This window comes from Carassius auratus, chromosome 18, assembly GCF_003368295.1.
Source record: "Carassius auratus strain Wakin chromosome 18, ASM336829v1, whole genome shotgun sequence".
Taxonomy (NCBI): Eukaryota; Metazoa; Chordata; class Actinopteri; order Cypriniformes; family Cyprinidae; genus Carassius; species Carassius auratus.
The window spans coordinates 11,419,319-11,443,163 of record NC_039260.1 but is presented as its reverse complement, the minus strand read 5'-3'; the positions used below and the strand labels follow the sequence as shown (position 1 = coordinate 11,443,163).

The 23,845-nt window shown below is 36.3% G+C and overlaps 1 protein-coding gene across 5 annotated transcripts; it reads right to left on the bottom strand.

Annotated features, from left to right (window-relative positions):
- Positions 1 to 179: 179 nt before the first annotated feature.
- LOC113118451 (RAS guanyl-releasing protein 1-like) lies at positions 180 to 23,390 on the bottom strand. 5 transcript variants are annotated; one of them, XM_026287636.1, is made up of 18 exons: positions 22,868 to 23,390; positions 17,104 to 17,282; positions 15,231 to 15,336; positions 14,897 to 14,959; positions 14,669 to 14,800; positions 13,479 to 13,620; positions 13,004 to 13,177; positions 11,086 to 11,202; positions 7,768 to 8,043; positions 7,335 to 7,415; positions 5,091 to 5,195; positions 4,786 to 4,895; positions 3,470 to 3,620; positions 3,341 to 3,377; positions 3,117 to 3,254; positions 1,353 to 1,549; positions 1,090 to 1,204; positions 180 to 969 (listed from the first exon to the last, which is right to left on the bottom strand). In XM_026287636.1, the coding sequence occupies exons 1-17, from the start codon at positions 22,888 to 22,890 to the stop codon at positions 1,094 to 1,096; spliced, it is 2,142 nt and encodes a 713-aa protein (XP_026143421.1). In that variant the 5' UTR covers positions 22,891 to 23,390; the 3' UTR covers positions 180 to 969; positions 1,090 to 1,093. The 5 variants fall into 5 exon arrangements, with proteins under 5 accessions (XP_026143421.1, XP_026143420.1, XP_026143423.1 ...); XM_026287635.1 differs by having other exon boundaries at positions 180 to 1,204; XM_026287638.1 differs by having other exon boundaries at positions 180 to 1,204; positions 14,897 to 14,953.
- Positions 23,391 to 23,845: the final 455 nt, after the last annotated feature.

The following is a 23,845-nucleotide window of genomic DNA, read 5'->3' as shown; positions in this document are numbered from 1 at the left end:
TTGAACTGTTAACTTCTTATTTAATGACGTTATTTGTTCTGTCCAATCCATTGAGTTTTTGCCTTCAGAATGAAATGATAAGACATTACCGTGACTCTGACGATGATTTAAAACAATTCCATCATGATTTACAATGGCGATGTTCGAGCCAGACTCATGAAACCAATGAAACACCTCAATCGCTTTTCCATTCATATTTTAATCACATCAGACAGTGCTTTGTGGAAAATACTTAAGCTTTATCATTCCTCAATAAATAAAAACCTATAGCCTAAACTCAAGATTTAGTAAAACAAGACATTCAAGTTGGAGTTGACAAAAGATCGAACAGAAAACATATTAGAAAAACAAATTAAAATAGGTCCACAGTGTTTGTTTGAACTGACCCTTAATGTCACTCTCCCGCTCTTTTTCATTAATGCTCGTGCTCGAATACACGAATGGACACGAGCACTAACAAAGCAGACTGTGATCATTTTGAACTGAGACAAGACTATTGTTTGATCTAAACAGTGATATAACACCCTTTGTCTCGTACTCAATGAATTGTTCATTACATAAGGCACAGTGATGCATTCTGGGTATTATATCAGCACCAAAATCACGTCCCTTAACAGAGGAGGTACATTCTTGCTGTTCAAGTTCTATACAGTTGTTCACAGTGTATATTTTCCATCAGTGTGAATATTAAGGCAACAGTTTTGTACTCGCTCTCCGTGATAAAGGTAAGATAGTTCTTCTGTCTCATATAAAGATGAGTGGTAGTGAGATCGAAGATGTAGCAGTCCACTTTTGAGCACTTGTGGAGATGTGAAGTCCATTGATCTGGTCTTCACTGGCAGTTGACGCTGGTGCATAGAGAGTTCTTACCAATCAAGTCCACCAACAAGGTTTTAAAGAGCTTTAAATCCTTTAATAAAATTCCTTCTGACTAGAATTTCATCACATTTAATGAACGTCATGAACAATCTGTTGAAGACAATAGAACAAGACAGTTGGCGAGAAAGATGAGGACATATTCTTCAGTCTTTTCTGTCCAGTGTATTTAACAGTTCCACCACACACAAACAAACGGCCGCATGCACATACTAGTTCAGTCGGGTTCCTTTCGTTTATCTTTGTTCAGCTTCAGTTCATCCATTTTCTCCTGTAGGAGAGAACTAGGGGCAGATGAACCTCGCACCCTTGCTGGTAGCGTAGCACTCTGGGATGATAAGGCAGACAGGTAACATTAGTCTCAAAAGTGTACTGTATGCTGTCTTGCTCACCAAATTAGCTTTCTATGCAATATATTATGAATATATCCATCATACTCGCTAAGAAAATATGCAAGTTATATTTTATGGCAATACCTTTTCAAGGGGTGGATGTTTTTTCTGGGAAGAAAGGCGATCTTTCCGTTTGGCCACCGGTGTCCAAACTCCTGGGTCTGTTTGAGTGGACCTGTCTGATAGTGTGGCTGCCTCTGCGTCGCTGTCTGATGAAGTTTGGCCCTTGGAGTGTTCAGATCCGTTTCCATTAGGAAAGACAAATGTTTCCTCTTCAGAACCTGATTGAAAGGCCGGGAAATGGGTCAAGAGCCAATAAGTCATCTTTCAGCTTCGCATTTATTTTAACATTTGTGTGGCTTTTGATGCTAGTATATTTGTAAACAGTGGATTCAGACCCAGAGTATTGATGACATTCTACACTGCATAATCATCTTTCCAACTAAATATTTTCTTGAATAACGATACGATTTACAATCAAAAGCAAGTAGCAAATATTATATTGTAGCTGCATGACGCACAGTGCACCTAAACGCTATGTTCTCAACCATGTAGGTAGGGTATGAATTGTATTAGGTTATTTTGTCATTCATAATTGGAGTCTGATAGCCCCTCCCCCTTCAGTATAATAATAAAAGCTGCGACAGTTGAGTGCATGGTGTCCAACATTCCATGCTTTGTTTTTCGGTTGTTTAAGTGCATCATCTGTGCACTTTTTCACACTAATGACACTATTTATACTATGAAATGTCATAGTGCATGGGACGCACCTTATGTCTATCACATAGTTAAAGCCTATTAGCTATTTTATATTGGCAATGTAATGGAAGTAATGATGGATGTTTTCTTTCGTATTGTGCACTGTCACATGATTAATCGCGATTAATCGCATCCAAAATAAGTTTTTGTTTACAAAATATATATGTGTGTGTGCTGTGTATATTTATTATGTATATTTAAATACAAACACATGCATTATATATATTGAAAATATTTACATGCATTTAAATGTGTATATATTCATATAATTTATATTATATAAAATATATATTTAATATACAAACATAACATATTTTCTTAAATTATTAATGCATGTGTCTGTATTTATATATACATTATAAATATGCATAGTACACGCACATATATAATGTGAACAAAAACTTTATTTTTGATGCGTTTAATCCCGATTAATCGTTTGACGGCACTAAATAGTTTATCAAAGAATAGCATAGTAGCATCCTTTACATGGCAGAAATAGTAAGACAAGGATGCTGAATGCCATTTCACATTCAGCCTGGCTTCATCAAGCTGTTTCATAGGGTTTTTAAACATAAGTAGGCTTTAATAGAAGGTGCTGTGGAATCGTTTTTTAAATGACTTCTAAAATGACTTCAGTTGTTCCTGGCAACCAATTTCAATCTAATGACAACGCAACAGTTTTACAAGGTGGCAATTTTAAGTATGATTTGATTCATGTAAAGAATTACAGTTTTTAGCAAGCATGAACCAAACCAGACTGTAAGCAGAATTTACAAAAATGTAAAAAATGAAAATCTGTGAATTTGAAAATGTTTGTCAAAATTTTAAATAGTAACAAATTGATATGAGAGTGTGTTAGGTTTCCTTTAGCTGTGCTAGTTTCATATTTCATCTTCACCCCATGGTCCTTTTTTGGTCCACAATAAAATGGTTCTCAAATCAGTATTTAATTAGATTTTTTTAAAAATGGTATAGTTCAAAGTCAAAAGTTGCTATTTCTGCAATGATCACTCTTTTGGATGTTATTATGCTATAATGGCCATCTTCCTTAATGTATATCTAGACTGATATAAATAAAATAAAACTCACTCCAGCTGCTGCCCTTAGTGTGGAGCCCTGATACAGGGCCCGGGGTGCAGGGACAAGAGCTACTGGTCACCTGGAACCTCTTCATACACTCCATTCCCACCACATCCTTACAGTGCTTATGACAGTTTACACCACAGTCTGCAGAGAGAGGTGCAGCAGGGTTACGATGTTCCTGAGGTGACAGTATATAGGAAACTGATTGATTAAGATCTGTGTGTTCTAACCTTTACAGTGGTAGCCTTGTTTTATGACTCCCCATAACTAATGGAAAAAGAGATGGGGAAAAAAGTTAGATAATGTACAAAGACAAGCCAGAAACACAAAATGAGATGGTCCTTAGTTTAAACACTCACAAATCCTCCGCAGGTGTCGCAGAATGTGGGTCTTTTGTATGTGGTCTCATGGAAGTTGTGAAGGTTGTGGAGGTTGAAGCCAAGCTTAGCACACACCGACATCCCACGCATGAAATATGAAGTGATTTCCTCCCTACTGATTTCTCCTTCCCTGGAAATAAAGAACAAAGCATATTACAGACAAATCTAAAAATCTTTAAACTATGGTTATATAATTTTAGGGTAAAAGGTGTATTTTTCAACATCCTAGAGTTGGTTTGTTGATTGGTTGATCTGAAACTTCAAAGTTCTAGAGGGGTCGTCTGTGATATTTCCTGTTTTATGTTTTTCTTTGTCACATGACATCAGAATGGCTTCCTGCGTGTTGGTTTCACAACATTCACCAACTTTGATTTGGCAAATTAAACTTTGCTTCAACTTTTGAATCAAATAAAAAACAGTTTATTTAAATGTCAGCTTACATTTCACCCTTTTAATGAGCTTGTTTATATATGACTATATATATATGAAGAGTTCAGATGCAAAAACCTCTAAATGCCATCTGAAATTTTCATCTAAAATTAGGATTTTTATCAAGGTCCTATGCTTAGGTTGAGTCATTTTACTTTAATTGTGATGTGCAGGTCCTTTTCCAGGCTAGTAAAGTGAAATAACTGAATATAAATATAGGAGCCTGATAAAAATCATAATTTTAGATGAAAATTTCAGATGGCACTTAGAGGCTTTTGCATCTGAACTCTTCATATATATATATACATATATGACTTCAGAAATGGAAGCTATGTTCATCATATAAGAAATTTATGAGGTTTGGGTTTGAGGTCAGTATTTATTTATTTATATGGGATGCTCCCTTTATATTCATTAAAGAATCCTGATAAAAATGTATCTTGGTTTCCATAAAAAATATTAAGCAGCACAACAGTTTTCAACACTGATGATAAGAAATGTTTCTCCCAGTTTCTGAAATCGGCATATAAGAATGATTTCTGAAGGCTCATGTTTACGCTGAAGACTGCAATAATGGTGGCTGAAAATTCAGCTTTGCATCCCAGCAATAAATAACATTTAAATATATGATAAAAATTGAAATCAATGATTTTAAATGGTAACGACATTGACCAAATAAATGACGTTTGATCATATAAACGCAGCCTCGGTGAGCATACAAGACTTCTTTTCAAAACACCAAAAATCGAACTGACCCCAAACTTTTAAACGAAAGTGTAAATACATCAGTTTCATTTCTGTCATTAACACAACCCTGTTTATTCTCGGTTGTCACATCTGTCAGAGTGTAAAAGACTTCGTCTCACCTATCGCTCTCGTGTGTGCAGAAAGAGAAGGGGAAATTCGCAGCGATCTTCTCAAAATCTTCCAGAGAAATGTATCCGTCCAGGTTCAAGTCATAATTCTTCATGATAGACTGTAGGGGGCAACACAATCATTGTGATCTTTAATGTATGACGCCGACTTCTAAAATTATCAGCCTGTGACATTTGGCCTTGAAGGGCCTAACATGCTATTAAGGAAGTGAGAGTGGACAGCCAGGAACTGGCCGTCGCAGTCTCACACTAAGGAACTGGCCCTAAAAGTGGGAATAAACACGTTTCTCACTTACATCCACCATCTGTTTAACGTGTTTCGAGATGGTGTCGGGATCCAGACGCGGGGTCACTCCTGATCCCCACTCGGCTACCACTGGGGGCTTCACTGGAGCTACGGGCTACAGAGAAAGGGTGGTTAGAGACCTGACAGTTTTGTTTTGACACTCAACACCAACTCGCACAAGATCAGCAACTGAGAAATGCTGCTGTGAAAACACTATACAAATGATGCTGGCTTATTTGTAAAACGCGAACGCTGTCACAGGCAGAGGCTTTATAGGAAACAATCAAAAAAAGCTTGTACGTAACAACACCCACACTGAAAGCATCGGAGATAACGATCGTGCGTCTTCCAGCAATGTGTCTTTTTTTGTGGTTTTCTTTGAAGTGTGTTTGCACAAAGAGGAGTGCGCTGAGCCCTGTACCCACACATTAGCACGGGATACTCCCTGTCTATAAACAGGTCACATACAAGGTCAGACTATACGAAGATACTGGCTAAGGGTGTTAATAGCAGCCTGTTGCATATGTCAAACAAGTCAACATTTGAATATGCAGTCTTTAGATGATAGAGACTACTATATTTTCATATCTTCTGAAGAAAATCGGAGTGCTGCTTGTTTCTGATAATGCCAGGGTGCTTGAGGTTACCAGGGTGTTGCTACAATACGTGGGTGCTAACATGTTCTGAGTGGTTTTAAGGGCGTTTCTGTATGGTTGATATAGTGTTTTTACTGGTTTCTATCTGCTTTGTGTAAAAAGAGCTCACCTTTAGTGCTCTGATGGTCCATATATTTTGATTTGTCTGTGGGACGTTTCGAGATTTCTTAACCTGTGTTTCTGTTTGAGTGATTACAGCACCCCAAAAAGACTGAATTTTGAGACTCTCAAAATTGTAATGGGGGAGGGAATTCCCATTTTACAACGTGAAATAACCTCAAATTGTCATAAAAAGATCACATTTTTTTTATTTTAAGAGACTTGCTATAGTACACAATTACGTCTGCGATACAATTTCCTGTTTCACATCTATAATGCATTTTCTTCGAGTAACATACGTAAAAAAATTTTTATATATATTTGAATTCGCACTGTTCGCGCATTGTATTTATGCACAGGCACAGATATTTCCATACTTTCATGTTGTTTCCACTCACATTCACGATGATGTTTTTATTTGTCATGTTTATGTTGCTGTGTTTAGTTATTCTGAATGGATCCATGTCATGTAGAAGATATATGCAGTCAGTATAAGTTTAGCACCAATGTATTTTCATTTGCTGAACACACTGACTGAGCGCTTCAGAGTTTCACTCTCCATCAAGCGGTCGGTCCATGCTCTTTTTCAGTTCATCTCAATGTATGCGCAGCACACCTGAATTAAATGTACATACAACATATAATTTAATCGATTAATTCGCATTTATTGTTTTGCCATGATACATTTTTTTTTAGAAATCAAGGAATCGCGATTTTCAATAGAAATATTCCCAAATGTTAGAATTAGACACTTACAATATGTTGGTGATAACAGTAAAAATAAAAGAACAATCCAACCACATGTCGGCACACGCAATTAACCGTGACACGCTTTGTGAAGGATCATAAATATAGCACTAAGCGCCATTAACATTTGTGTCATGTGCGTTTGTGTTTACAAAGATGCGATGTGGGCAGTGGAAAAGGTCAAACATGAAAGAAGATGGGAGTGAACTTATTTTAACTTGAACGCAGTCTTTTAAGAAAGAAAGCCATTTCATGCAGTTAATAAAAGTCTACTGGTGTTATACCTTCAAACATTTTGCATTTGAATGACCTTGACTTTGAAAGTCAAAAAAGTATAATATAAAGTATATATATATATATATATATATATATACACACACACACAAACACACACACACAAGTATTTGCAAAATAAGTAATTATTTTGAAGCAGAAAATAAAACTGATTTAATGTATAATTCAATGTGTTGATAAATTAAATTTCATGTATAATTCAATGTGTTTTCTTTTTTAATAATTTGTGAAATTTACTTGCAATTTCAGAGTGGAAATTATAATCAAAGCGTAAAAGTAGAAAGAATTTAATGTTCTGTTATAAAAGATACTCCTATAATTTACAACTTTGAAAAATCAGTTTTTACACAGTAGTGTTACAGGTTTAAGTGAATCCTGGGCCCTGAGCATGACCTATAGTGAGACAATATATGTACAGTATACAATATACAATGCAATGTTTATTTTGAAAGCCTCACCTGAATTTTGGGGTTCTTGGGCTCCTTGGTATAGGAGAGCTCATATATCTCGTCCTCCGTGTAACACAAGTCTAGCGAGAGCTGTTGGCAAGGCGGGGCAGAACGGTTACACATGAGAGGACGCCCACTGTTTGCAATCCACATCTCTCAGTATCACACACAAACAACCAAGCTAAACCACAAAGATGAGGGCCGATTTCAAAAATACTCGTTTAGCTTATAAATAGATGCTGGCTCTCTATAAAAATGAACTAAAGGCCTGTTTACACGCTTCAAAATAGGCACAATTATTCCATGTACTGATGGGGACTAGTCAGGTATTCATAACCCACAGCATGAGGCACAACAAACACTTCCGAGAATAGAGGCTTTCCAGTAACACATTCCTCTGACAACAAATCCCTCTCAAACCACTGTTTTCCCTCTGTCTCACCGTTAGCAGGTGCAGCAGGTCTTTGTTGGCCTCAAACGGTGGGGTGCAGTCATGGATGGCCAACAAGTCACTAATGTTGCTGTATAAATGCTGCATTTTCCCCAGGTTGATCTTATCGTCCTCAAGATAGTCTGGTAGCGCTTCGTTGAGGGAGATCAGGTCTTTGAGATGAACGCCCAAGATGGGCACCTTGAATCCAGTGCAGTCGTTGTACAAGCGCCTGTAGTTTGAATAGTTGCTGTAGGACGACAGCAGTTCTGTGAGCTCACTGAGAGTCTGTGGGAAAACAACATGAAGTTAGATCTCATTTTGTTCTTTTATCAGTAGCACATTACTGTACTGTCTAACATAAGATATCATTATATAAAACATAAAATATGTCTTAGTTACGTTCATTTCAACATATACTTTAATAACTAATAATTTGAACAGATTAGCATAATGTACACTTCTGTTCAAACATTTGCATTTGAAAAGATCTCATGCTGTAAAATACTATAAAATAGTAGTATTGTGAAATATTCTTATAATTTTAACATTTTCTATTTTAATATATTTAAAGTATAATGTATTCCTGTGATGGCAAACATGAATGAGAAACATTTTTTATTAGAAATGTTGAAAACAGTTGTGTTGCTGAATATTTTCATGGAAAACGTGATTAAGAAATATTTGATGAACAGAAACTTGTAAAGAAAAGCAATCCTTTGAAATAGAAATTTGTAATCTAATAAATGATTTTACTTTTCATTTTACGTATACTTGCTGTATAAAAATATTTTTTAAACATGCTTTCGAAACATGAGTTTACAATGATTAGGGGTGCTCCGATCAGGATTTTTGAGGCCGATCGTTGATCACAGAACAAAGTATCTGCTGATACCGATCACAGATAACGATCTTTTTAAAGCCTTCTTTTTATCATTTATAACTATTTATATTGATACTCCAATCAGGATTTTTCTATATTTATTCAGGGCCTGAATTTTTATTTTTGAAAATGGGGGAATGCCCATCTCAGGTGACTCTTGTGAAAGGAAGCAGCACAGACACTTTCAAAGAAGAGTCTGCTACTGATCCGTGACTGTTTACCACAAAAACATATATCTATTATTTTGATTGCAAATTCAAAAATTGTCACTGAAACTGCTTTTTTAGCATTGCAATTCTTTTACACAGTACCGTAATTCAATCTTTCACAGACATGCTTAAACACAATAAATATAAGCAACACATTATTCAATGCTTTTTACTTTTGCATTTACTTCTAGACTTATATATTAAGTTGCTCAAGCAATTGGCAAAACATTTAAACTACTTTTCTTAAGTTATCACAAACTTACCATTGACAAAAACAGTCAGCTCTACTGGCTTTTCTTTTGCATTGAAATCTTTATTAAAAGCAATCCTGTGGTTCATAAAGACCTCTGTTTTCCTACCTCCATGAGTGTCATCTATTATTGCCTTCTTTATCTAAAATGACTGTTTCCCTTTAAAGGGGTCATATGATGCGATTTCATGTTTTCCTTACTCTATGGAGTGTTACAAGCGGTTCGTGAATTTATACGATTCCTAAAGTTGCAAAGACTAAAGTCTCAAACCCAAAGAGATATTCTTTATAAAAGTTAAGACTCGTCCACGCCCCCACATGTCTACATCACGATTTGGGAAGATTTGCATAACGCCGGCCAAAATTTCACGCTAAGAAAGAAGGCATAACTTTGATTCTTGCTCTTGCCACCGGCGCCATGTTGCGGAAACGCGGTTTCGTAGTGAAAGCTAAAACACTTTGTTTGACCTTCCAAAAGAGGACACAAATAGAAACCAGTGTTTAAGTTGTATTTAAATTCTGTTCCAGAACAGTTCAAGCCAAATATTCAGATGTGTGCAGCACATTTTATGGAGGACTGTTTCCTGATCCTGGGAGAGAAGACTACAATGCCGGCTGTTCAGACTCACAGTCTGTAAGTACGTTTACATATGTAAAGGTTTTGCCACTGACAATTCAAACGCAAGTTTTGAGAAGTGTAGAGTAGCGCTTGTTGTTTGTCGTTTTTCTGATCATTAATGCAGACATGGTTTTATCTTTACATGGCGCAATGCAACGCAACACATAAAAACACAGTATAAGTCATTATAATCTGTAATTATGTCCCCACTGGATGCAACGAATGGCTTGTTTGTCGTGGGTTTTATCGTTATTGTCTTCTATCGCAGATGTTCTGAGACGCCATCACAGTATGGTGAGGGGCGTAACATTTCCGTCACACGCTTGAGGCATTTGGACAATCATAATCGGAGCATATCTCGCTTTTCAGACCGATGAGCTTTTTAAACAACACAGTGTTTCAGAAAGGCGGGGCACAGAGGAGAAACAACAGTGTCGAAAAGTCAAAAAGCCATTTGTGTTGAGTGTAAAACACAGTAGGCTTTAATTATATGCATTTATGGTGTAATTACTACATTTTCGTGTCAGTCCATGTTCATATTTACTGCAAACAATGCGCTGTTACTTTAATTCAACACTTCAGCGCAGCAATAGACTCGCTGCGGAAACGATCTCGGCACTGCAGCAGATGCATCTGGAACCGCAACCATGTTTTATGCTAAATTAATACTATATTTATAGTAAATTATTACAAAATCTTTCATTTTTGATATTTAGAATTTACTATTTGTCTTTTCCATTTTGCACCTTCATCAAACACCAATTTGCCATTTTTCTTTCCCAAATGCCATTAACTTTTTTAATGGTCTTTTTAAAAGTACCCTACTTTCCAAAACCTGGAGCAACTTGTGGTGTACCTTGATTGTTATTTCAGTTGTCCATCCAACATAGGACATCAACTAAAATGTAAGGAGCCTGAATCCTAAAGCATGAAAAGGCCCCAAAATAACATTTTAATAATAATTATTTTTGCACTGAATTTGGGCGAAAATCTAGATTTCTGCAGATTTGTCTTTAATAGACACCACGACTGCAAAAACTAAACTAATATTGAACACTGAAAGCAGTGAAAATGATTCACTTCTGGTTGCTTTTCTGTTGTGAACCAGTAGCTTTCATATACATTTTCGGTATTTTTGATATTAATTTGAATCTATTGTAAATGACTTTATAATAACATGTGACCTCCAAGCAAATATTGGGATGCAGGTGTTTCTAACTAATCAAATAATCACTATAAATATCAATATACATCAATAACAAACAAAAAAAATCAATGGCGTAAGATCATGCCATTGGTAAAGCCCTTATAAAAACAGTTGCATGAGAGCAAAAAGGATGTGGGTAGCAATTGCGGGGGTCAGACTGACCTTTGTGACATCAGAGGACAGCAGGCTGGCTGTGTCTTTGAGCCGAGAGATGGAACTATGACACAGACCTCCTATCACCGCCATCAGAGTATTGAAATTCTGTAGGGCTCTCAGCTTCTGCTCAAACAAACAAAAACAAAAAGATTTGTAACATTACATTCTCTCTATGAATGCATGGCAACATTGGGTTGCTTACATCCTCTTTCTTGTAAAAAGCACAACAGTTACGCAAAGAGTTCTCCCAAACCATTTCCCAATACAGGAACATTACTCTCAATGGCACACTTATATCAGATTTCCTCACTATCACATCATTTGACGCATTTGCTTATTTCCTAGGTGTTTTCTTTGGGTTGTCTTGTTCGCACACTGCTGTTCGTGTGGTTAAAAGCAGGGCAGCACACAAAGCACATCTGATGTAATCTTTTCCTCTGAACTAATACATTAAATGTCATCCTTAGAGTGAGCTGTCTTACTGGCATGTCCTGGTAGACGTCGATCATCAACCCATATGATGAATTTAAATTATTGTGAATGTTGTAACCCGAAAAATGTTTTAAAATGAGTCAGACACCTCACGGACAGATATCACGGTGCAACCTTCAAACGAATTGCGGCAGGGTTGGAATAAAACCACATATTTTGCCATGCAGGGCCTCCCTACAGTATTTTACATTAGCGTCTTGATGGAAAGTTATAGCAGTCTTTTTCAAAGCATTGATGAAACATATGTTTTCCAATGTGTGCTGTATGGTTCTTTCATTTTCAGATCCACAACATAACGCAACACTGACTGCTCACTTTTGTTGTGACTTTGGTTGCAGAAGTATTTTTATGTATAGGCATTTTAAAAAATTACAATAGTTTAAAGCCATGAACCAATCCAAACCAGCTGTGAAATGAATTACCCATTGCAAATGTTGATTTGAAGCTAAAGTTTCAAAAACAGAAAAAAAAGATGCACTAGGAATTCCGCAAAGCACTGCCAATTCTGTATTGCAACAGTGATAAATGATGGTTAAACAATGATTGATTACATATTAATTACATGAACTATTGATTATAGGTCATTTATTGTGAGTATAAAAATACAGTATGTCGTTTATCCCAAAAATGTCATTAAAACCAGAAATAAAAATGCTGTAGAAACAATTTTCATGCAGAAATTGCAAGTACATTTCACAAATAACTACAATGAAATTTGAAAGACTAGAATATTATTTTCTTATAAAATGTCTGCATCCCTGCAAAAAAAAAAAAAAAAGTTGCTGATACCAGCTTAAGATGGTATATATGTACACACACACACAAACACACACACACACACACACATAGGGCTGTCAAATGATTAATTGCATAATTTTGTTTACATAATATATGTGAATTTACTGTATATATATATATATATATATATATATTACTGTATTTATATATATATATATATATATATATATATATACATACAAACACATGCTTGTAAATATTTAAGAAAAATATGCTGTTTATATATTACAAATATTTATATATGTAATATATAAGAATATGAACATATAAATGTATATACATGTAAATGTTTTTTAAAATATCTACTGTATGTGTGTGTATTTATGTGTACATAATAAATATACACTGTACACATACATATGTATTATATATTATTGCGAATAATTATTTGGCAGCACATTTTTTTATTTGATTTAATTTTTTAGGGCTGGGTTATGAGTAGTGTAGTTCTTCATTGAGAAATCGGCTGGCAATTTTTTTCTACATACACCAACATTCAACAACCTCTGATCTCATTGTAGGTGTCATGAAATTATTATATTGCATTACTATAAATTTCTCAGGAGAAACTAAATGTAATCCGTTGTTTGTATTTCCTGAATGCTCAGTTGAGCGTGTGTGCATTTGTAATTACCTGTGCTACATGAATGAACTTGGTGAAGACCTCTGCTCGCTGCTGTGAGGTGTGTTTGTTGAGGATCATGAGCTGGACCCACTGGGAGACTCCGTTGCAGAGCATGACAGAGCGCTCGAGCGCCGGATTATACCTCACAGAGCCATGGACCACGTAACTGCGGTAGTCCAGAAACTACGGGTGACACAAAACAACAACAGGCACAGCTGAATCTGAAATCCAGATGTGCTAAGCACACACAAATGTGATGAGCAAGAAATAATGATCCTCTGATATGAACCGACACGTCCAGGTTTGAGTACAACGGGTGTACTCATGGTTGTTTTATTAGTCAGCTTCAGTGGTATGAGGCTGTGCTGTCACTACAGCGCTATACTGAGGTTAAACCATCAGATAAAAACTCACTTTGCACTAGCAACATCTGGTCAGAGAATCTGAGTGAAACTGTCATGAGCCTCCAGGGTGAGTGACTTACTGAGACGTTGCAGAAGTTTTTGAACTCCAGGTAGCTGAGGTGTTCAGCCATCTCATCTGGTTCCATGTGGTCGAACAGTAGTGACACTTTCCTCTTCTTCACAGAGGGAGAGGGAGTCTGGGAAACATTCACTGGAGGATTACTGGTTTCAGACATAGTGATGGACAAACAGAAACCAAACAGATCAGCACAAATCTGACAGGTGAAGACAAGAATAAAGTCAGGAACAAATACAGACAGTCAAAATGACATATTCATTTCAAAGACTTGTCACAGAGCACACAAAACCATTGTTTGCTCTATTAATATTATCAATAATTCGGTAAATATTTAATTAGAATATATATATATATATATATATATATATATATATATATATTTATATATATATATATATATATATATATATATATATATATTATAGAAAGAGAGAGAATGTTTATATATTAATATAATATATAATGTAATTATAATATTTATATTTTTAACAAAATCACTATTACTATATATTATATAATGATATATAATAATTTAAAATAATAACTTTTCTGTAATGTCACAAATTAAAAATAAAACAATTATATATATATATATATATATATATATATATATATATATATATATATATACATACACACACACACACACAGGTGCTGGTCATATAATTAGATTATCATCAAAAAGTTGATTTATTTCACTAATTCCATTCAAAAAGTGAAATTTGTATATTATATTCATTCATTACACACAGACTGATATATTTCATATATATATATATATATATATATATATATATATATATATAATATACACAATGCATATATTAAAGAAAAAAACGTATAAACTATAGAAAAAGAATGTATGATTATTATTATATTATTAATATTTTATTATAATTCTTTATTATAGCTATTACCCATATTACATTTGGTTAATAATGTGAGTGACAGAATATATAATATAATGAATTTATTAGAATTTAATAATTGTTTATTATAGAATTATAGTTCATGTTACAGACTAGTATGATCATATTACATTATATTCAATGTATTTTATCTGTCTATCTATCTATCTACTATACATATATACACTCATATAGTGTTTTTAATACAAGACATCGGCAGAAAGTTTTTTTTAATTTTTTTTGCCAATAAAGCGATTTGAATCTCAAACGTAAAATCGCTCACATGTATGGTGTAATGAAGAGATTATTGGGTGAACTGGTCCCCTCACTCCTGACTAGAGCCCAGAGATCTCTTATGACTTCTTCTAACAGGGGATCCACCTCAAACATGATTCGGAACTGCTTAATCCAATGCCTGAGACAGACGCAGAAGAAGCAGAGGACAAACATGAATCCTTTCGTTCATTTGGGGATCTTTAGGTGCACGTGTGAATGTTGTGGATCCACCAACCTGATGAAGTGGCAGATTTGTAGGCGCCTCTGTCCCCTTTTCTCTGCAGGACAATCCTTATACGTCATCACAAGTCAAGGAAGAACCACACAACAGCAAGATTACAAACCTTACGCTCTGAGAAAAGAATCTGCCCTCAATAAAGAGGCTAAAGTAACACAGGGCAGCTGTTGTTTCTTTCTTTGTCAGTGGGATTAAGAGCCATGTGAGGCTGCATGTTACTGAACCCTATGAATGATGGGCTGTCAGCTGTTCTGGGATCAGCTGCATAAATCTTTTTCAATTAAGGTTCAGGTCAAAGTAAAATATTAGCAGTGGGGCTTGAAGAGGATATAGAGAAAGTAGCTTTTGGACGAAGATGTGTGATGGTACGACCCAGTTATGCATCATCAGGGTCATATGGACAAGCTGCATCCCTCTAATCAGCTTCCCATCTGAGTCTGAAAAACAAAATATTCAGAATCAGATACAAAATGGTTTCTACAACATTTATATGTGGTTACAAAGTGTTTCTAAACAGACGAGCCCAGCTTCAAGTCTATTTCTGTATTGTCCTTCATAAGTATGGCTTGGAATGCTCCTTCAATATAATTGTATTTCTTGTTAAATTGCCCACCAGCTAAAAATCACACATCTGATCACTTAAAGAAGTAAAAACACACCTCTCCTCACTATGCCCTGAGTGAACAATGAATACAATAAAATGCATTTTAAACTAATGTTGCTCGCAATATGCAGCTGATACAAAAATGCCTCTGTGAGGATGATAATGAATGCTATAAGCTGATCGTGTTACTCGCTTGTTAGCATCTTTAGGATGGCTACTAGTACATGCTAAGCATAATTCTACATATTTATGTACTTCATAAAAATATCCTGCAATAGTATTTTTGGTGTACTTAACGTCTGCTAAATCCGAACTCATTTTGTACTTAATGTACTGTGTCGAAGTAGTGCTGCATACCGAAGTATATTTGGTTGTGCTAAAGTGACACTATTGCAAGTATACTTTAGGAACACTTTAAATATCTTGCATATTATTCAAAGATCATATAATCCATCCTCATCAACCGTGACATTAAAACACATTTTAGGCTTCATATTAACAAATGTACATTGTGCACCATTAGTAATCCAAATAAAGCTGAATAATAATTTTAATAACAGTAAGTTTCAAGCGATATGTCAGTAAATATGTTAATATATTTGAATTATATACTAAGTAATATATATATATATATATATATATATATATATATATATATATATATATATATATACATATAGTATTTTAAATATATTTTTAAAATATAACTTTTTTTTCAGGGACTGCATGAGTTAAGAAATAATGGTGCATGACAAGTTAAATATTATTTTAATGTTGTGGCCGATAAATTGTCAATATTCTCTCTGTCTCGACTTGTTCCCTTTCTTGTTAGAAGTCAGTAAAAAAATCAATACTATTTTATCTAAATATACGAAAAACTGAAACACTGAAAGCTAGAACCATGTGTTTCCACATGTGATTTTAGGCTGTGAAAATGGTTATTCATTGTACTATTTGCTAAAGATTAATATTGATTATCTTTTAAGTGCATATTAGGAAAAGGCTGTTTATATACAGTCTATGGGAAAAGGTCATTTAAGTGTTAAAATAGGGTAAATAAGAATTTATCAATTAAAAACTTTAATATCAGCCAATAACCAATATGCTACATTGTGTATCACTAGTCCAAATACTTGAGCACATTTCAAATAAAAAAGGCATAAGGGGATGATTAAAAAACAAATGAGAGAGAGGGTAGGCCTGCGAAACTGAGGCGCACAATCAGGCTTTGTCTCAATAGCATAGAGAGACAAACATATTCCCAGGCCCTGAATGCTAGTAAACCAAAAGATTTCTCTCTTTTTCTCTTTCTTTCTCCCTCTCTCTTTGACAAGAGCTGCTGTCCCTCTGTCCCTCACACTACTCGGCAGACTTACATAATCCAGCTGGCACATGGAGACTGGGAATGATGGGCACATGAGGCCAGAGACAGGGCTGAGAACCCCGGGAAAGTGGAATGTGGGAGATCTATGACTTTAGATTGTGACTTGTGATGTAAGCTGTCCTTCTTTTAACTACCCGGAAGTCAATATTTGACCTGACAGATGTAACGTGGAGTGGGGCTTATTGATAGACAGACAGAGACGAGTTGGACACTGACCGAAGCAGTGGAGGCAGCGGAGGATGAGTTCATCCAGGCTGGCAGAGCGGAAAGAAGAATGAGCCGATGGATTTTGAAGAGCCCTGCTGATATCCTGAGGAATGGGGCATGTCATCCTCCTCTGCACGGGTCTTCTGCTCTTTATCACACTTCCTCCATCCTGACGGGACTTCCTGCTGCTGGAGACATGCACAAAAAAATTAAGTTTTGGGGCTTGATGCTGCTGAAATACTGAACCCAGTCCTAACAATGTACAGGTGTAATCAAACAACCAATGTGATCAGCTGTACAAGTGTGGCAAGAATGTCAGCATTTCTCTCACAAATAAACAAAACAAAGTATCCATAGCAGCAGACAGTTTACGTAGTTTTAACCACTTGTCAGAGCACAGACGTTTCACAGAAACCGCTGGTCTTTACCAGGCTAAGCAGCATTTTGATCCGTTTAATATTTGCGATGTTGGTGTTGAAGACTTCAAGCTGTGGTTCTCATTTACTCACCCTCACATTTTTCTAAACTTTCCAAAATATCAGTGACTACCGTCACCTGTTTGGTTTTACACATTCTTCAAAATATCTTATTTTGTGTTCAACAGAAGAAAGAAACATACAGATTTAGAACAACATGTTATGTATAAATTATTTTTGGGTGAACTATCTCTTTAATAATGCACAGAAAACCAGAGCAATGATGGCTGGGCTTTAATCATGTTTGCATGTCATAGCTTATATGTATAAAAAAGTATATGTATGTATATTTATAAAGCTGATAAGATCTGGTGATGATAAATGCTCTGTTTTGCTAAAACCATCCCCAAGTGTTATCACATGTCTGTCTAGTTACTTTTCTCGCTATTCGACACAAGGTTTTCACATGCCAGGCATCATAAAAAAGATCATAGTCAACTACTGTAGGAGAGAGGCAAGTCATATTTAAGGGCCAGAATATTGTAGTCTTGAGACATGTTTCTTTTGACTTGGACCAATTAGTAAACATCTGAAATGCCCTAACAACCAGCTAAAACAGATACTATTATACTTAGAAATGCCTGAGCATCCAGCCAAAACATCCCAACATCTCAGTAAACTGCCAAAACACACTAATGACTACTTAGATATGCCATAGTAACTGCACAGAATGCTTAAGCGACCCATTTGAAATGTCCTAGCAACCATTCAGAAAATCTTAGGAATCAATTATAAATACCCTATAGCAATCAGCTAGAACACCCTATAGCAACTACTTAGAAACCCCCTGGTTGTTAGTGTGGTCTGACAGTTCATTAGGGAGTTTCTAAGTGGTTACTAATGTATTCTGAGTGGTTTCTATGGTGTTTCTAAGTGGTTACTAATGTACTCTGTAATGTAGTCTTAGAAACACCTTAGTAAACTGTCATAACACCCCAAAAACTACTTAGAAATGTCTTAACAACCATTTAGAATTGCCTTAGAAATGTCCTAACCACACACTTTAACCAATTTAACTAAGCTAAGCAGAATGGCACCATGCTAAAGCCCCCTCAGAAGACCTTAAAAGTGACCGAATAGCAAAACCCCAGCAACCAACTTAGTACTTTTGCTGTGAGTTTCAGCACAGGAAGTTTGATTGACAGGCGATCTGACCCATCATAACGCAGAATCTGCCATTTTTGCCCAACAAACAAATCAGACAGGAGAGTAGATTACCGTTGGTGGACTTGAACTTGAAAAAATGTTTTGATGTCTTTCCACGGTTACAGAAATAAAACAGCTTCCAATGTTCATGCATGTTTATTTCATGCTAACAAGTCAGACATAACAACAGTAACTAAGGAGGGCAGTTCTTTGCGAAGTCAGTTGTTCAGATTAAAACCTGTAGGTACATTCATATTTGAAAGGAAATATCATTTATGATATTCTCTAACATCCCTGAAGCCTTTGACATTATACCTGAGAGCGACGGGTTCCCCTTGAAGTCTCCAGCACAGGCCTGTGTACATGTGCCACTGCAAGCCCTATCGGTAGATCAGGTATGTTGAAGTTTATATGTAGGATTGTGTTTTGATATCTGCCACTATATACAGTAGGTGTCAGTATTCAGGCCATCAATGTCACAGGAAGAGAGACAGTTATAAAGTGTAGATAAGCAACTCTGTCTCTCTGCTTTGCGGTGTATCTTTTCAGTCACACAAAGAGAACAACAACATTGTACATCAGGTTAACAGTCTGTAAAAGTCACAGCTGCTGTGTAGTTTAGGTGCATGAAGCTTAATGTCAAATTTAAAGGTGTTTTTCTGACTTGGACATCGAGTTGCGTCTGTGACAGCATCAGCAAGAATCACTGTGGTCTGTGACGACAGTGACATGAACAGGAAGCTGGCCGTGACTGCAGAGAAGTAGCGATGAGTTCTTAGAACGTCCAAACCCCTCCTAACCGCTCTCTCTCCCTTCCTCCTACAACAGTGTCCAGTTCAGCACACTTGTTTTCAATTCTCTCCACGCACAGGCACACTGACGTTTACCTTCTCACCTCATTAAGCAAACCAAATCCTAACCACTGAGATCAGGCCCACTCGAATACACACTCCAGACAAGAGCGTGAATTCACTTCAGTTGAAGTTTGTAGACCAGGGAGACATTTTTTACACGGCCTCCATAAAATACATCTCATATTTCCTTCTCTTCGGTTCTTTCTATTTCTGTCAGGCTGAATATTAAACATGACTTCAATATGCAAATTCCCCATCATATTTTCACCTCTCTCTCGCACGCGCTTATTTGCATCAACCTGCTCTACAGCTGATGACAATACACACTCTGCAGCTCTCTCAGGGCTGATAAAAGCACACATACACATGGATACAGACTCATAAACAAATGAGGGAAAATGCTCTTGGTTAATGTAAATGAATTTGTAAACAAGTCTATGCAAATTTAAATGCAGCGTTGAACCAGCTAGGATCTGGTGATTTCGATATTTGGCTCACGATACAATAATGATATTATAAAGATACTGCAATTCTTTTTGAAAATTGAAGTCAAAAACCAAACTTGTTCCTATAGCCTGTTTTTAAAAAAAACCTTTATATTTCAAAGTTTCAAGTTTATATCATTAAGATATGACAGGGTGGAGTATAAGACTCTTTAAAGAGCCAGTCTGCTGATTTCATAAAACATTGCATAATGGGAAAAGACTATTTTTGAAAACACGTTTTCATTGGTCACGTTTCTCCTAGCAACAAGGCACGTGTTTCTCTGCGTGAGTTTATTGTTTTCGGAACAACTTGGTCTGTTAGTGTGTGATCCTCCATCGGACAGTTTTTCCTCTGTAACAATTTACAGTCAACAAGTGTGTGATGCCTAATATTTTTAAACCTCTTCAGTGTTTTTGACGTCAAGTAGTGTATTGCAGTCTTTAGTGTTGTGGTTTCATATCACACAATTGTGACTTAAGTATGGTTATCTTTTTTATAAATTTTTTTTAACATTCGTACGTTGCGGGTTTTAATTTTAACTTTGAAGGTGCGGTCACATTAGTGATATTTCAGAGAAATGTAGCGGAACAAAAAGGTCACTTTCAAACTAAGCAACGTTCTGTTGGTCAACATAGCGAATTTTAATGACCAGCTTAGATATGGGCGAATTCGGCATGGGAAACTTTATCGCTCCCACACTGGTAGACATTGAAACAAATTGGCAAAACAAATGTGAACACATGCTTTCGTAGTTTGGATTTTGGTCGAAAATAAATAATTAAGCATCTTTTGATCTAATGATCTAATATACAGTAGTATATATAACCTTGACTCTTTTTACAATAAATCTATGTTTATAAAAAGCTACGTGTGCTGTTTTTAGCGCAATGAATTTAAGATTTTTTTGAGCAGCATTGTGGTTTATTTGCATCCGCACATGGCACCCTGGCATTGAGTATCATAATCCAGTGAAACATTTGCAGTCATACAGTGTATGAGCATTTCAGCCATGCATAGCACCTACTCGCTCACTTTCTCTTCCTCTCCTCCTGCAGCCTTTGCTCTATTCATGTCATTTAGAAAACAACTTCTCCTTTCTCTTTGGAAATCCCCCCCAACATGCCCCTACCCCTTCCCTGCCACAGTAGCCAGTGTTTTACTCCCAGTTCCTGGATACATCTCCAGCTCCATTACCCCAACCCTCTCCCTCATGCCTCCCGCTTTCTCCTCATCTCCCTCTTTTTCTTTTTTCTCTCTGCACTAAAACACACACACACACACACACACACACACACACACACACACACAGTCAGGGAACATGCAAATTCCTCCCTTTCTCTCGTTAATTGACTAATTGATGCCAGAGCCCTTTGAAGGCCTTGTTTGTCGTCCACCATTGCTCTATCTCTTCCTTCATTAGTCTATCTGCACCCGCTCCATCTCTGCTCCATGTACCTATAGATGTCAGACATGACAACAAAATATGTATATTTGACAAATACTGCTATTCATAGGTATGAATTTGAAATACATTTAAAATGAATTTAAATACATTTGTTCTAAACTGTATTTTAATCTATATACTGTATATTATAACACTAATCTTATATATAACACTACATATATTATATATATATTAAATAAGTGTATTATAATGTATAATATACAATTATATAGACACATATTTATATATAATTTTAATATATAAAGCATATTTTAAACAAATGTATTATAAATTATTATAAATGTGTACTTTACAGTAAATGTGTTTAATATATAGTAACAATACTTTCATTCGTTTATGTATAGGCTACACACACACACCCATATATGGGTGTATATTATAATATATATCATCCGTTTAATATTCATTATATTTAAATTCGGAATAAATATTAAACAGTAAATATCAAATATTACATGCTTGCAAAAACTTGCTGTAACAAGACTGTAATACGCTGATAGCATCGCTGTAGTCGCTGCTAACTTTGTCATTTCCAAGCAATCAGATAAGACCTCTGAGATAACATGCACAAAACAGACGCCCCCAAAATCTCCTGGTCAGAGCTATCGATTCTACCGTTCTCATGTAGCTTCATGTCATTTATCTCGTCATACCAGTAATTATGGACAGGCAGAGTTTCTATGTAGCCTATCATATGTATTATCACTTATATTAAAATCTGACTCCATATGTAGCGTTGGCTAACTCGCTGATTAAATTTGAAATGACTTGACACTAGCAATGTTTCTTCACAACACCATCCATTATGTTCCAGCTAATGCCACTTATGTACTGTAAACACAACGGCGAACATACCTCTATCCACAACAGGTCACAGGAGAATAACTAGGTCAAAAACAATTCATCTCCCTGGTGCGAAATCCCCTCTTAAAGATCAGAGACAAGCACCACTGCTACTTCGCAGCATACACATGTGAATCTACACAATCCTGCAAATGCAAACCTAGTCTGAGCCTCAACGGGAGATTCTGGATGATGAATGTGCAGTTTGAACCGTTTTGAGAGTGACTAGCCAGTCTCTCTCGCAGAGAACCGAAACCTAAACACAAAGTTCTGAAGAACATAAGGAGAAACCACAGCTTTGTCAGATAACCACAGTGATCACTTTGCAGTGCGCTGCAAAGTGAGGCGCAGACAGACTTATCAAACCTCAAATGTGCATTAAACCCAGTGACACGAAGAGCTAAAGCAGACTGTTGTGTTGAGGTGACATCAAATCATTTCTAAAGAGCACGGAGTCCTGTCAAAGCACAGACTAAATTGAAAAGACAGTCAAAAGTATGTACCTCTTTGACTCCTTGCGATTCATGGTGTCTACCGGTGTCCTTTTGGTGTCCCCCGGGCTGCTTAAACCTTTGCTTGTCCCATCGGGTCAAGTCTTGCAGTCTCTTTCCTCCAGCCAGAGGTACTAAGTGACCTCTTACAGGCTAGGACGTAACAGTGGCTCTTCAGTCACGGCTGTGAAAACTTCAAACCTGAAAACCAGCTGCTGTGGCTCAGAGCTTTCTGTCTCTCTCTCTCTCTCTCTCTCTCTCTCTCTCTCTTTCACTCACTCACTCACTAACTCTCACACACCCCCTGTTTTCTTTTTCTCTGAATATTACCAGAGAACGTGAACCACAGGGCACAGAGTTAACCAAAACAATCAATAAAAGCACCCCTATTCGACTATCGCATTAAAAATAAAGAAAAAATGAGAACTCTGGGGTCAAAATGGTGTCAAAATCAGCGAGAGATCACAACAAACAGCTAACTGCATTCAATACAAACAAGTCCCTATTTGAAATACAGGCACTGGCTCTGACAGATAGGGGAACTGTCATCTGTGTGCTTGTGTGACAGAGGGAGGGGAAAAAGTGAGTGAGAGAGAAGAGAGGGAGGGATTGAGCTCTTCTGAAAGAGTGTGAGAGTAAGTAATACGAAGTAGAAATCATTGAGAGGCCGATTGAAAACTGACAAGTGTCCAAACAAACATCGCAATGTGAAATCAGTCCCAAAAGACCAAATTTGTTATCATTAGCTTCCCACTTGTGTGTTTTTACACACATTTCAGCTTTGTTTTAGTCTGAACCAGTTCCTTGCCTTTAGGCTAGGGATGAATGACTGAGCCTTTCGGCTGTGTTTTCCACGAATTTCTGCATACAAGTTGTCATAGGTAATAGCTGCGTGTCTGTACCTGCTGTATCTGTTTCTTTGTTAGCCTTGGGTCCATTTTTCATAGCCTTCATCCCTTCTTTTTTTCTCTTTAACAGTAAGGTAGTGTC

Coding starts and splice junctions, on each gene's coding strand:
- LOC113118451 (XM_026287635.1), bottom strand. CDS start 22,890: ATGAATCGCAAGGAGTCAAAGAG. Junction 8,044..11,085: donor TGTCCTCTGATGTCACAAAG/GTCAGTCTGACC, acceptor GTTTTCCCACAG/ACTCTCAGTGAGCTCACAGA. Junction 3,255..3,340: donor ACAAGGCTACCACTGTAAAG/GTTAGAACACAC, acceptor CTCTCTCTGCAG/ACTGTGGTGTAAACTGTCAT.